The sequence below is a fragment of the Coturnix japonica genome, chromosome 7, assembly GCF_001577835.2.
Source record: "Coturnix japonica isolate 7356 chromosome 7, Coturnix japonica 2.1, whole genome shotgun sequence".
Classification (NCBI taxonomy): domain Eukaryota; kingdom Metazoa; phylum Chordata; class Aves; order Galliformes; family Phasianidae; genus Coturnix; species Coturnix japonica.
The window spans coordinates 6679416-6693742 of NC_029522.1; the positions used below are offsets into that span (position 1 = coordinate 6679416).

The 14327-nt window shown below is 45.5% G+C and overlaps 1 protein-coding gene across 9 annotated transcripts in view; it reads right to left on the bottom strand.

The window, feature by feature from the left end:
• KANSL1L (KAT8 regulatory NSL complex subunit 1 like) overlaps positions 1-14296 on the bottom strand; it is a 56983-nt gene extending 42687 nt beyond the window's left edge. For 5 of the 9 annotated variants that reach the window (XR_001556359.2, XR_001556362.2, XR_001556360.2 and 2 more), the window contains exons 1-2: positions 14061-14296; positions 8644-9761 (exon numbers count right to left, since the gene is read on the bottom strand). Coding sequence is in view for 1 of the 9 variants with exons in the window: in XM_015867946.2 (XP_015723432.1) it covers positions 8644-9761; positions 14061-14261 (1319 nt within the window). In the remaining 8 variants the exon portion in view is untranslated. The other 4 variants (XR_001556364.2, XR_001556365.2, XR_001556363.2 and 1 more) reach the window with 4 other exon arrangements.
• Between the last annotated feature and the right edge of the window lie 31 nt (positions 14297-14327).

Sequence of the window (14327 nt, forward strand, 5' to 3'; positions counted from 1 at the left end):
GCTTTCTGCCATACCATGCCCCGTTCAACTTCTTCCCACATTGCTCTGGCATCGAGTTTGCAGGTGACTTAGTCCCAAAGCATTGCAATGATCCTGACAGCAGCCATGCCTGCTGCTTCACCTTCTCCTCTCAGTGGCAACTCTTGTGCTACCACTCACTGCCAATCATGTGTCATTGACGTATATGGGAGAAAGGATCAGCTCATCAACTACAGATTAATTATCCTGAGGATAAACAGCTCATCACCTTCCTTGCATGGAGTCAATGAAAACAATGGCAGAAGTTCATCACTTCGATGAAAGACTCGAGTCTGGAAATGGAAGAATGAGCCATCAAAATATTTTCCTGATGCTTAAATCCCATCCAGACATTGTATGACTCATGATGAAATTCACAGGACACAACACACACTGGAAATTATCATACGTCTCCTGGTTCTCTTGGGACAGCTCACTCATTTGTACAAAACCCCCAGACATTTGAGGTTCCCCATGTGGCACTGTCTGACCAGAGCTGAGCAGCACTCTGGTGCTCTGCAGGTCCAACTATGAAATGACCCACACAAGCTTTCTCAAGGTCTCATTCTTCCAGCACGCCTACTTCATGTTTATTTTCAGACAGAACTAACTTCAGTTGCTGCTGAAGTATTAACTCCGCTCAACAAGCTCGCTGTTAAACCCATAATAACCACATAACTGAAAAAACAGCAAGTGCTGCTTCATGAACAACATCTCTTCCACGCATTCCAGAGTGTAAACAAGACTCAAACAAACGGCAGCAAATAGAATCCTCCGGTATCACAGCCAAGCAGCGCTACACAACAGAACATTGCTCACCCTGACAGTTCAAAGTAAGCCTCGGCTCAGATCGCACAGGAGCAGTGACTGCAGACCAAGTGTGGAGAGCAATACCCAACTGTTTTGTGAGAGCTGGCACCAAACCAGGCCAGAAAGTCATTTAGGAGGTTCTCTGGTACTCGTGAATTACACCGCAATCCCTGCAAACACATGCTATCGGGTCATTCAGGCTTGTTATCTTCTTTGGTGTTTACCAGTTTTACCTGGCAGAGATTGTCCCCTGAAACACTACACGGCTTCAGAACAGATGGGTGGCAGCCCTCCCTGTCATCTACGGACATCAGCAACTGCTTATCACAACGCCTGGCACCCACGCCTGGTCCCACCATCCCTACCACACCACTGCCATTTAATACTTTCAGATTACACCCAGTGACATGTGTTGGTACTAATACGTGACACATATCTTGTCTTCCCTAACTGGAAGCCTTATATCTAGGTGAACGCTTCAGATGAGTCATCAGGCCGGAGGATTTCAGACAATAGTTCCTAAGCTTATCAGTCACAATCAGCTGTAGAAAATAACTGAAAATATAAAGAGAAGAGAGGAAAATTTCTGTGCTTGGATACAGTAGAAAAGAAGACATTTAATAAGAATTTAATGCTGAAGCTCTGTATGCTCCACTGTCTGAGAAATTACATCTTCCAAGCCAAAAAGATGCCATAGCCAGTATTTGCCAGCTATGGGACTCCAGAACCCAATCATAGCATTACTGTGCATCTTCTAATAGAGACAATACAGTTGTTACACTTGCACTGAATTGTTCATCTAGAGCTCAGCAAAGGCATCAAATTCAGCTTGGTAAAGCACTGCTGCCCGTTAGGGGACTGAGCTCCAGGAGGTTTATAGCAGTGCTGGTAGGTGCTTTTCCTCTTCGGTTCTGTTTACGTCATTCTTAACTGATGGTAATGATAAAAAGCCGACCTGGCTGACGGAGGCAGAGTCAGTTAGAATATTAACTGCTCGGAAAATCAAAACCTGCAAAAGGAAAACAATCAGCACCCTTTCACCTTTTAACAATAACAGAAACCCCTGCAGAATGCAAAACTGCAAGTGCTACTTGTTCAAAACGTTCTAAAATGAGTTTGTCAGTTTCCATCAGCTGCCTCCAGCCTCCTTCACATAACTTCACTCCGACCAGCTCAAAGCAGAGAAGCAGGCAGTGCTAATATGCAAAGGAAATAAAAACGAAAATAAAAACAAACCAGCTCAGGAACACCAGGGCTGCCTGGAAACAGGTTTTCTTGCCTTTGAAATGGCACATCAATAGACTAACAACAATCTCCTGTAAGCATTACACAACTGCCCTTGAAAAGAGAGCTCAAGAAAGCAGCGCTATGTTTGCATCCCACGACTGACATAAAGTAAGACTGAGCTTACAATATAAGCCTTTAAAGATATCTATAGTAGAACATTACAGCATACAAGCAGTGTTATCAGTGCTTCCCTGACACCCCTGAAGCTGGGCCCCAAACTTGCACCTACACTCTCAGGAAAAGGTAGGCAGGGGCAGCGTGCCCCTGGTTTTAAGTGTCAGCTTGGCTGCATGCAGTACCAGGCACTGCAGGGACAGGGGGTCAAACCCAGCCATAAGTGTGTGGTTGAACAGGACAGCCTTCCTGGTTTGGGTGTTTGGTAGGAACCTGGCATGGAGCTCTGCTGAATTCCATTGTCAGCCTGCCCACCCCCTGGCTGAAAGGAGGAGGAGGTGGTTATAAAGCATCCATCTGCACACATGCTTGTGCTTACACTTTCAACACCAGATACAATTATTAGAAGTTTATTAATTGGAAATGTATTAATTCCCAAACACAAAACTCATTCGCCCACAGCAGCCAGGTAAAATGTTTGGATGGAAATAATTTACAGCTACTGCAGTTTTAATTAAAAAAGAAAATAAAACAACCAAGAACACAGGTCAGTATATTTAAATCTGATATCATAAGTTACATTCCTCACCCATATTTAGCAGTATGAATGAAAGCCCATTACAGGAGAGCTCTCCTATTTTGGGAAACCTTTAAGCACACTTTTTATTTCATGTGAAAAGGAAAGCACTTAAATGATTTCCTGTCTCAAGGCCCATGTATGCAGACTTTCAAGGGATCCGGATGTATCCCTTTGAAGTAGATTCCTAAGGAATCAATGTTATCTGCACAATGCAATCATAACGCCCTCGCTTTTCAAGATGTTACACACGCACTTTCTTGTTGATTGTAAACAAATCTTTCCATGAAAACAAGCACATTTCACAGCTTAGCAGAAGGATAAAAGCTGGTTGTAAAACCCAGCTTAAATAGCAGATCTCATCAGGCACCAAGTGCTTCAGCATCTACCATGTCATTAAGTGTGCAAGTTTATCAAGTATATACATGTGTGTAATTATTAGAGTGTCTATTCTACTATGCTATGTTGACAGTGTGTTAGATTGTCATTTGGAAGAATACTGCCAAGATTTTATTTCATATGCATTCAACACTTGTTTAATTCAGAAGCCTTGCCATTCCCTGCTTTGAGGCTCTCTTGCACGTTAGAACTTGTCCAACTTGCTGCCTTTCCTTCCAACCTTCCAGATGGCTTTCAGCAGCTGCAGAAATACTGATGTAATTATGGGTTAGAAATCAGGATCCTCATTCACATTGCGCTGGTATTGCGAGAAGGAAGTCTTGCTCAAAACCAAGTCCTTGTTGTGTATCAGATATCTACAGAGAGAACAGTACATGCGTGTGTGATCCTAAAGAAGTTGTCAGTCCACCTTACAGAAATTCCAGCAAGCGAGATAGGATATATTCTGAAATTACAAATGCATCACTCAAATGAAAACAGAAGGTAACGTAGAGCAAGCTCTTCTTTCATTCCCTGTACACAATTCTCCTCCTTCATGAAGTGACAGGAGCCAAGAATTGAGGGAATGGAATTAATGAAAAAGCAATGCCTAAAACTCTTCAACATCAGCACCTACAAATTCTTGTGTATTCAAAGGTTGTCACACTAATCTTTGATGCAAGTAAGACATTTCCCTCACTCATAAAACAAAAAGCTCTTAAAAACTAGAAATAGGTGAGGTTTTGTGCTTCGGAGAAATGGAGAACAGCATTGCTGGCAGACTCTCTTCCTCCCCTTCCCAAAACCTGAGTTCATTTCTCTTATCAGCTTTGAAGAGAAATTATATCTCAGGGTGGAAAATAAGGGCCTGATCTTGCAAAAAGGAACAGCTTCTCCTCGTAACATGGCTCAAAGATGGGCAAAAAGCCCCAGCCCCCAAGCGGTGCCTTCTGTTGTGAAGCCTGCAGAGCTGCACTGCCATTGCTCAATTAGCCATGAGAAAAACTGCTAGGAAAACTGGAAAATAATCTAGAACAAACAGATCTCAACTGGAGATACTAGTCATAATATTTTCTTCCTTCCTCTATTCTCTCCGCCTTACTGCTCCCCTCCCTGCCAAGTATTTATACTAAAAGCAGATCTCCAATCTTTCTCTTCCCAACTAGAAATCAAAGGAGAAAAAAAAAAGACTAAGTCTTTTTTTTTTGCTTCTTTTTTATTATTATTTTTCTCCTTCGTATCTCTGCATATTCATTATAAAAGATTCCAGGCACAACAAACCCCATGGGCATGGAAAAATACAGCAGTGCTACTTCGTCAGGCATGAGGTTGCTGGAAGATAATCAGTAAAATGTGTCTTTCAAAATTCAGAGGAAAAGCATGAAAATATTTCTGCAGGAAAAAATCCCACCAAGTGATGCAAAAGGGTTTCATTTGGATGGGGGAAACCTCCTTGGCTTGGGGAAGCAGGGCCCAGGAGTTCTCGCAAGTAGGCAGACAGCAACTTGTTTTGCAGCAAAGTCTGTTGTAAGAAGCTTTTCTCTCTAATCAATTAGGTACAGACATTGCTATTTGATGGAGTGAGCAGCTGTGCCTTTAAAGAACGCTAGTGATAAATCTTTTTTGGAAGATCACTCAGTGCATTTGGAAGGAAAAAAAACCCCAATGATCAGTACATCAGTACTGTGCAACTATAAAGGTTTCCCAAATAACCACCTCTGGCTTTCTTGTGGTGTGCTGTGAACAGTCAGAACCTTTAGGCACATCAGGAATGCACAAGAAATACAGGAATAAGGATGCAAGGCTGCCCCAGAAAAAAATGTTACATAGCAGAGGTGTGCTGCTGAAAGTACCTGAAGCTGTCATCCTCCCCAAAGTCATCTCATTTGACAACATTTCTATAGGTAATCTTTCATTTCCATGAACCTCAATGAAAGACCAAGCGGTTCCAACTGGAACGAGCTGACGCAATGTTGTAAGTGGTGGAGGTAGGCTCTGAATTCCCAAGGGAACTGCTTACATCCTGTTCTGCGATGTCTCACTGGGTCCTGCAGCCACTTTGGTTATCATACCTGACACAGAGACAGTGACTGGCACCTGAGTTCTGTCTTTATTAAAGCAGGAAGAAGTACCACCATACCCTCAACATAGCATCTCAATGGACTTCCCACACCCAAAGCAAGGAATGGTACAAGAAAATACTACAGAATGTTTATGAAAGTTCGCTGCACTGCCAAAGAAACCTCTCACAAAAGCTGTAATGAGCTGAAGACGTTGCTGAGCTGTACACCAGAAGCAAGATATCACAACTGCAATGAGCCAAGTGTTCCTTAATGCCTCTCCTTGACTCATAGAACCAAATGTGTTTTGATTAAGAAATGGGACAGGACTTTCCAATTATTCAAGTAATCAGAGCGCTGTTTGTTGCCAACTAAAACAGCTCCCCTCCTCTGAGGACAGCACCTGTGTAAGGCACAGGGCATGAACAATGGTGTAAGTATCTTGTAACAGCTATTTGCAACTGAACAACATGGGTATTGAAATAGATGGATCAAGACAATCTGACTCGAGTCACAGAGCATTGAGATACAGCTCAGAAGAGCTTATGTCAACACTCATTGGGCAAAACTCTGTCCAGGATAATGGGAATGAACAGGTTCAAAGAACTAAAAATAGCTCCAAGATATTTTCTCACCATGAAAAACTGGGGCTGGAATCAGATCTTCCCCATCCTGTAACAGAAGCAGGCTGGGCTCAGGTAAACCTATGAATGGGAAGCTCCTCCATTCTTGCACACTGGGCTGATGCTGCATGCTACAAAGGATGCAGCTATGGCCAGCCACTTGCACCTTTATTCCCCTGAGTTAAACACAATCTTTATTTTGTGATACAGGTAGAACCCACTCACAGTGCATTAACAGAACATTTTAACATCTAGAATGTTACAAGAGGAGCGTTTCCAAATCAGTGCAAGTCTTCACTATGAGAAATAACAGTACAAAGCGAGGAAATGAGCGTTCTTCTCTCACCATATAATCACACTATTTCTGGAAAGCACTAAGAACCAATTTCCTGGGAGAGAAAAGCATTTCAAAGCAACATAAATCCACTTAGCAAGAATAAAAATGGAAGCTAACTTTGTTTTGTTTTCTTGTCCAGCCAAAAGGTAATCAAAAGAATCCTAAAGTGGTAAAGCTCAGCAATAAAAGCAAATCTCAGCAGCTGCATAGCTGAACCAGTGACAGACCTTTGGCACCCAAAGGAAGCGCAGTCTTTTAGCCAGGAAGACAAATCTTTGGAAAGGTGGAGAACAAAGAAAGCCATCCCAAGCATAAGATAGCGATAAATTCAGATGAGAGACAGCCCATCCCCACCGCAGAGTTAATTCAGGCACTGGCTCAACATATGCACACCGACAAGTGTCTTCAGCTTAAATTAGGTGGTGCTTTAACTCCGCACTCGCTGGTCCAGCAGCACAGTACAAACACGGTGACTGTCATGCTGACAAGACAGCAAAACCTTAGCTAATGCACACTACCAACAAGCCATCCCTGCTGCTTGACTGCTTTTAACCATGAGAACATTAAAAAGGGGGAGAGTGAAGAGGAGTTTGCACTAGGTCAGCCTCTGGCCGCCTAGCAGCAGCCAAGGTAACAGTCTTGCAACAGGACAACACAGAGCTAAGCTTCTCTGGAATACTCCCTCACCTTCCAGGCAGCCTGGGGATTTCCCAAGCCAAAGGTGCTGCTGTGTCCTTAATAATCTTCTGCGGACTTGTATGTCAGAACAACAAAACAAACTGAATAAGCCCTGTGAGGAAAGATAACTTCAGATATCTGAAGGCTACAAGAAGAAATAAAGCTGGAGGATGGGCAGGATGTGGAACTGGACTATCCTTGGCAAGAGGAAAAGAGACAACCCTCACACTGAGCTCCAGTCCAAGTTTTAGCTTATCTGCTACCCTCTGAGCATCAGAATTTCACATCACTTTTCTTTGCTCAGTTCATGTAATCACAAGATAAGAATCCTGGAGGCAAAGGCATTACTCAGAAGTTCAAGCATATCAACCAGGAGAGGAATGCTCAATCTGCAGTGCTGGGAAGAGCTAGAGATGCTGGTCTTTCATTAGAATATTTCAAAAAGAGTATTTTTGCAGACTAAAATATTTGAGGTGATGGTAACTCAGTTGGCAACACATTATGCTTTGGGTTGGTCTCTAATGTGTTTAGCATTCTGACAGTATGCAAAAGAAAATGAAAAACTCCTGTTTTCCAGATCTACAGAGCTGAACAAACGGCAGCAGTGATTTGATAGAACCACCCTGCACTCAAGCTTTCATAACGGGAGCTATAAACACATAATATGGCACAGCTCTGTTTCAATGGAAGACGAGGTTTCCTTCACTTCTGAACATTGTGCTACTGAAGAAACAGACTAAGATTTGCGTTTGTTTGTTTTTTTAATATTTATTTTTCCATCAACACTAGTGTCACTTGGTGCTTTTCAGAAAGCTCCTGAAAGCAGGGACTACGTTAGGAGATAAGGAAACACAGAAAAGGTTCTGACTTCAAGCACTAGAGATGCTGCTGCCATAAAGTCATCTTTACACACCTTCGGAGATGCTCCCTCCTCTTCACCTGCTCAGAAGGGAAAGAAGCTGCGTTTTCAATGCTTTCTCAGTCTCTCAACAGAAGATACTGCATTGACAGCACAGTAAAATGAAAAAATAACAAAAGTAGAGGCTGTGTTTCCATCGTCATTCCTGAACAGCTTTACAGCCCACTTGTCTTACCCACAGCCGATTCCCAAAGCTATGATAATTTGTATTGACTGGTTCACTGTCAGTGTAATAGACACACAGAACTGCAGTGTTATCTAATTATATCAGTTTCTTGCTAGTACTTCTTGATAAGGATACCAGAAACAACAAAAACTTCAAACAACTCATTAAGTAAATCAGCATTTAAAAAATACAGACTTTTTTAATATGCAACCCTCAAATACTGGATGGCTTGACATCTGCATCGATGATTATACTTACTCGTAATCACCTAGTAATGGATTTCAAGATTGTAACATTGACTAATTCTCCATAATTCAGTTTGGTACTAGCCACAAGCATCATTTACTGCACTGCTATCACTATCTGTTGTGATTTACAGCACAATCCAAGTATTGAATAATTAACAGTGCTAATGTGATGCACACTTGATTCAGCACAGTACTACATCTTATTCTCTGCAGTGCAGTACCATAACTGCTGCTTAAGCCCTGTGCAGTTACAAGTTCTTACTTTCTATCTGGATCCTGCCAAACCTAGCTCACACAGGCAGTCCTGCTGATTTCAGGACTACCTACAGAGCGAGGTTACTTAGACAAGAAGGAATTTGCAGGTCTACACCCCTCCAGCTTGATTTATAAGCATGAAGCACGAGTCTAAGCAGGAATTTAACACTTACGCTTCCACAGCTGTTCTTACAGTCTGTCCATCGTAGTCTTCATCTGAGCTGCTACACGTTGCATCAGAGTCCAGATCCTTTTCCACGCGAGACAGCAGCCCTCCAGCCGAAAGCGCAAACCCCCGGATCTCCCCCGGTGCAACGCAAACTCCATTCTGTACATCCGCACTTGAACTACTTTCCAAAGTAGCTGCAGTGTTTTCCGGCCAACCTTCCGCACACCTGAGGGAACTATTGCTCGAAAACCTGGCTGGTTTGTGTAAAACCTTCATTCTTTGAAGCTGATGTTTTACGAAGCACTTCAGCTGCTGATCACAGTGTTTGATAACATGCTTTGCCAGGAGCATTTGTAAACGTTTCTGAGTTCTTTTGGCCCGGCTGATCTCCATTTGTTGCTTAGTGACACACTGGAGTAAGCGAGCGTACACCTCCTCCCGGGTGCAGCTCAAAATCCCTTCTGAAGGCCCGTGAAGAATTTGGTGTAATAAATCCCCTTTTATTGTTTCAGTGCAGACTCCCAAAGCCCTCCCCAAAAAACCATTCTTCTTGTACCATTTATCATTTAAGAGCCTCATTTCTTCTGCGTTGCTGGATTCGGTTACATTTGAATCCACAAGTCTTTGCGTTTCTGCCAAATTTGGAGATGTGGTCTCTGAAAAAGCTTCCCCTTTGACCTGTTGCTCAGGTCCTGAATGACTGATCTGCCCAAACGATGTGTTGGCGCCATTATGTAATGCTTTTCTCATCCTGGAGCACTCAGGCTCTCCTGATTTCATCTGCTTACCGGTTTTGCTGCTAAACGCAGAATTTGTACTCATTAACAAGACAGACTGATAGTGCTTGGAGGATGGCGGAGAAGCAAAATGCTGCACGCTGAAGATATTATTCCTGAGGCTGGGCTCAGCAGTGGGGAACCCCAGGACCGAGCAAGTAATCCGTGCAATGGAGTCCTCTTTTATCTTCTCTTCCACTGCTCTGGAATTTTCCATGCACAAAGTTGTATCAGACTCCATAGCTCTAGAGGACAAAGAAGGTGACAAGTGGATACCATGACCTTTTGTTGCTGCCTCTCTGAGGGCTGGTGTCATTATAGCTACGGTAGGCAGTTTACAGCAAACCTGAAAACAACATGGGCCGTGTCAATTTTCTCATACTCATGACATGATACAAACACAACAACTCTGTCAGGCATTTCATTCTTTCGACATTTAAACATTACTCAAAGACATCAAATAAAGGGACATTATCTAAAGACCACAAATAGATTACGCTCCCTGGCAAGGCAGCCAAGGATGCTAGTTTTTCTTTATCATACCTCAGTAATTTCCAACACTGATCCCATATATGGCCCATGTTTCCAAGATGTCTCTATATGGAACTATGGAAAAGCAACAACTCTGTGCAAAGGTTTGTAACTACAGCTCTTACACTGAAGGTGCAAACATCAAAGGCTGACCTAAGAAGCTGACAAGTACCAGTCTGAATACGTTCTCTTTAACCCTCAGACCACTACAAAAATGAAGAAGAACCACAGATCTGCTTCTGCCTTTGCACTCTCTGTAAGATGTACTTACCTTCCTGTGCTCTGTGTATACATCACCTGTTAGGTTTTCACCTCTGTGCAATGCCTACTTAGCATCACAGGGACCGAATTCAGCAATCCTCATGCAAACCCTAAACGAGAGTACTAAAAAGCTCCCATCCTACCTAGCAGTGAGACCCAGTGCTTTAAGAATGACAGATTGCTGCCCTGGAAAACCAGGACATGTCTATGCACGGGACCAACGCTCCCCAAGCAAACAAGGAGTTACAGTGGATAAACCCATTTCATACCTATGAAAAGGTAGAGGCTATTCTGCACAAAATGACATTGCCCTTGAGGACTCCATCCCCTTTTGGCACAGCTTGAAATGTCCTAAATCACAACAAATGCCATTAACAAATCATGCTAAGTTTGTCTAGTTTGAAGGACCTTTTTCTCCCTTCTTTTCAGGTAAAGATGAAAAGAAAAGGAAAATCGAGGTACCTTCAAATTAAATCACTACCATTAAACTAAAGAGTGCTGGTGAATCCACCTGTAAGGGAAACTGTTGATCACAGCCTGAACCTCTGATTAACTATCTCAAGCAAGCGATGGGCCAGCTGCAGGAGCACAGGTGAAGGTAATCCAGCTGTGCTCCTGGAAGGGGTGGAGCTTGATTCCACCTCTCCTAGATCCCATTTAAGGGCTGACCATCACTAAGGCAGCATCTTTCTGGAGATTGTTCCTTCATGGAGAGCTTTAACATTGGTGAGCATCCATCTGGACTGAAAGCCTCAGCACTGGTGAGTCTTTTCTTAGATACCCTTAGATATCCATTTACTCTGTAATTACAACTATACGCTTTAATTATTCTAACTATACGCTACCTGACAAAAGGTTCTATGCTCCAACACAGCTAAAAAGTCAAGGAAAAATGCTTCTAAAGAGAAAAACGCCACAGCTAACCCCTCATCTGTTAACTTGCCAACTTTACACAGTGGCTGGGCCCCAAGGAAGCTGTGTGAGACACTTCAGGTGTGTTCCTCTCATCTCAGTGACATCAAAAAGCCTTTACAAAGTACGAGCTGCAAAAGAAAAAAAGAACAGGAAAAACTATGGTGGAATGCAGTGCTCAGCTCCGCTGAAATGGCACCATTTTCATGCTGACGCACTTTATTTCCTTTTGGCACAAAGCAGCAAAAATAATTTCACTCCACCCTTATTGGAAGTGCATTTCCAAAGCCAGACCTGTTATCTTCTGGGGGAAAGAAAAAAAGCAAGGCTATGGATGGCAAGTAGCTTTTGGTCTGTAGGAAAAGCTTGTGTTCTTATTCTGGAAGGTTTTTGTTGTCACGGTTAAACTATTTCAAGGATTTTTTTCCGCTGTGTTCTACTTGTATTTCTGCTGTTCTGATTTTAAAGCTGGCAAATGTTTTGCTTTTCACCTGTGTCATACGTATTTCACTTGGTAGACTAAAGTGTACTGGAAGAAGAAAAGCTGACATAAAATAGGAACCTGGGAAGGGGAGAAACAAGCACCAGACACGCACAGGATAGTGACTGATGTTTAAAGTGCCTTTATGCTTATCCTCCCTAATGCCTTAATTACCCAGCAGGATATAGCCTGGGATTGCAGTTTGCCCCAACCCACACCCTGCTGCCTTCTCTCCCCACTAAACATAACTTCCAGCCCCTAATCCAGCAGCTACCCTTGCTTTTCTACTGCTGCTCTGCTTATTTCTATCTTCACGTGGCATTTTACTGCTCTAACCTTCTCTACCCATCACTGGGATCTGTCTAAATCCTGAAACTGGTGTCTTCATGCTGGCAATTAGAAGCACTCTGCTAAGAAATATGACTGGAAATACGACTGGTAATCCTTCCCCAGTCTGCAAAGTGATGATTCTGTTTATAGTCCTCTCGCTTTCTGGCTCCCCTCTTTATACAACATAACCACTTGGGCTGCACAACACAGTAGACAATCTTTTGGGGGATTTCTGCTTGGAAGGAGAGTTGGTTTGACTTGTGGCTGTTTTTGTTGTTATCTTTTCTACATCCATTTGTTAGAGGGTTTGCGAAAGCTGTTGTATACCAGCCTTCCCTTGTTGCAACCGGATGACTTTTGTCATCCCAAGTACCTGGAATGTTCTTAATAATGAGATTCCTGGACACCAGGGTGAGATTCTTTTCATTCTGCTTCCAAATCCAAGAGCCTACTCTGCCTGCAAATAGCAATTCAGATTAACATATACAAGCTGTATTTTGGATTCATGAACTTGTAATGTTTATTCCCTCTCTAGTAAGTGTCTCAGAAAGCAAAATAACTGGGGACAGACAGCATCTACTGAAATAACTAAAAGTGAGGTCCATGAGCATACAAAAATACTGTGTTTCATGCTGATGGGGGTTGACTTAAAAGCCAGTGAAGGGCACCTGCAGCAGAGCTGGTTTCGTGCAGCACAGTGCCTTTCATCCTGTGAGCCCCGGCTCCTCTCAGCCAGCCCCTGATTATCACCAGACAAAAATAAAGCGTTGCTCTGGCAGGCAGGCATTGCCTCAGCTGGCTGGGGCCATGGAGCTGGGTTTGGGCAGCGTCTTTAAGCTTTACCCCGCAGGAAGAAGCCACATGGAGATAACTTTATCCAGCTCTCCTGGTCTGCACCAAAGTTATGGGATTGTAAGGATTTTTGAGAACTGAGAGAAGAGCTCAATAGCACGGCCTGCGTTTGCTGATGGAGCAGTTAGCAACCACGGCCACAAAGGAGATACGAGTCCCACCGGGCACGTCCTGGTTAGGAGCATGAAAGAAAAAGGGAAGAAATCCATATTTAGCACACCTGGGACTGCTTTAGCAGAGAAGAGATCATCTCAGCAGGCAGCCTTTGTCTGCAGTTCAAACACAGCCCAGTTACTCACGAGGAGCATTTAAGCGTTTCAGCATTAGGTTCTATTAATAGACTGGGGGAAAAGAAAAACAAAAAACCAAACCCAAGCACAACAGGGTTACGTGGGACGTCTCATCTTCCAGCCGCACACAGGAGCGCACAGCCTGCCATCCTGCGAGCAGCCCCGGGGGGATCCCTCAGTTTAAGACCACCCGAACAGCTCCAGTCATAAAAACAGAATCAAAAGGGACACGCTCACTCGCATTCATTTGTGATAACAACTGCACACGGAGCCGTTTTTCGCCGCCAGTATTGAAGGACACGTCGCTGCCCCGCTCGGTCCCTGCCCCCTCGTACCTCGGCGCTCACAGCGCAGCGCGGCCCCGCGCCCGTCACACGAATCTCGCGCTCCCGAACGCCGCCGGCTTCCACGGCGCGGGGAGCGCGGCCCAGCGTTCTACCCGGCGTTCTACCCGGCGTTCTACACAGCGTTCTACACAGCGTTCTACCCGGCGTTCTACCCGGCGTTCTACCCGGCGTTCTACCCGGCCGGGACGGCGGAGAGCGGCGAGTCAGCGCTCGTCCCCTGACAGACAACGGGGCTTCGGTGACGGTATTTACATTTGTTCACTCGGGATCGGCTCCTTCGCTCCTCTCCGCTCACAAGGAGCCGGCGCCTCAGCCCCCGCCCGTGGCGGCTTAAACTCCCGCTCGGTGCGGTGCATGAGGCGGAGCGCTGCGGTCCCGCCCCGCCCGGCCCCTCCCGCACGGTGACACGGCGCCGCCCCCCGCCCACGGACCGTTACCCCCCCGCTCCGCCCCGCCCCCACACGCTCGGTCCCTCACGCATGCGCGCCCGCCACCGCCGCGGGAACTAACCGCCGCCCGGCCGCGGCTTCTCCCCCCTCCCCGCGCTTTGGCTCTGCTCTCCCCGCTGCCCGCCGCCCGCCGCCGCCCGGCTCCCCGTCGCCCCGTCCCTCTCGCCGTCTCCCGCCTCGCCCCGCGCTTGCCTCCGCCCGGCGGCTTCTCCACAGCGGCGCTGCCGCCTCCAGCCGCTCGGCGCGGCGCCCGGCGCGGCTCCCACTGCCGCGGTTGAACAGTCCGCGCCCAGCTAAAGCGCGGCGAGACCGCGGGGCGGGGTCTGCCCGCCGACGGGGGGCGGGACGAGGCCGAGCTGCCGCTCCCGGGGGCGGGGACGGGCCGGCCGCCATTGGCGGGGTGCGGGGACGACGGAAAGCCGAGCGAAGAAAGCACCCCCCGGCACTTGCAGTCGCTGT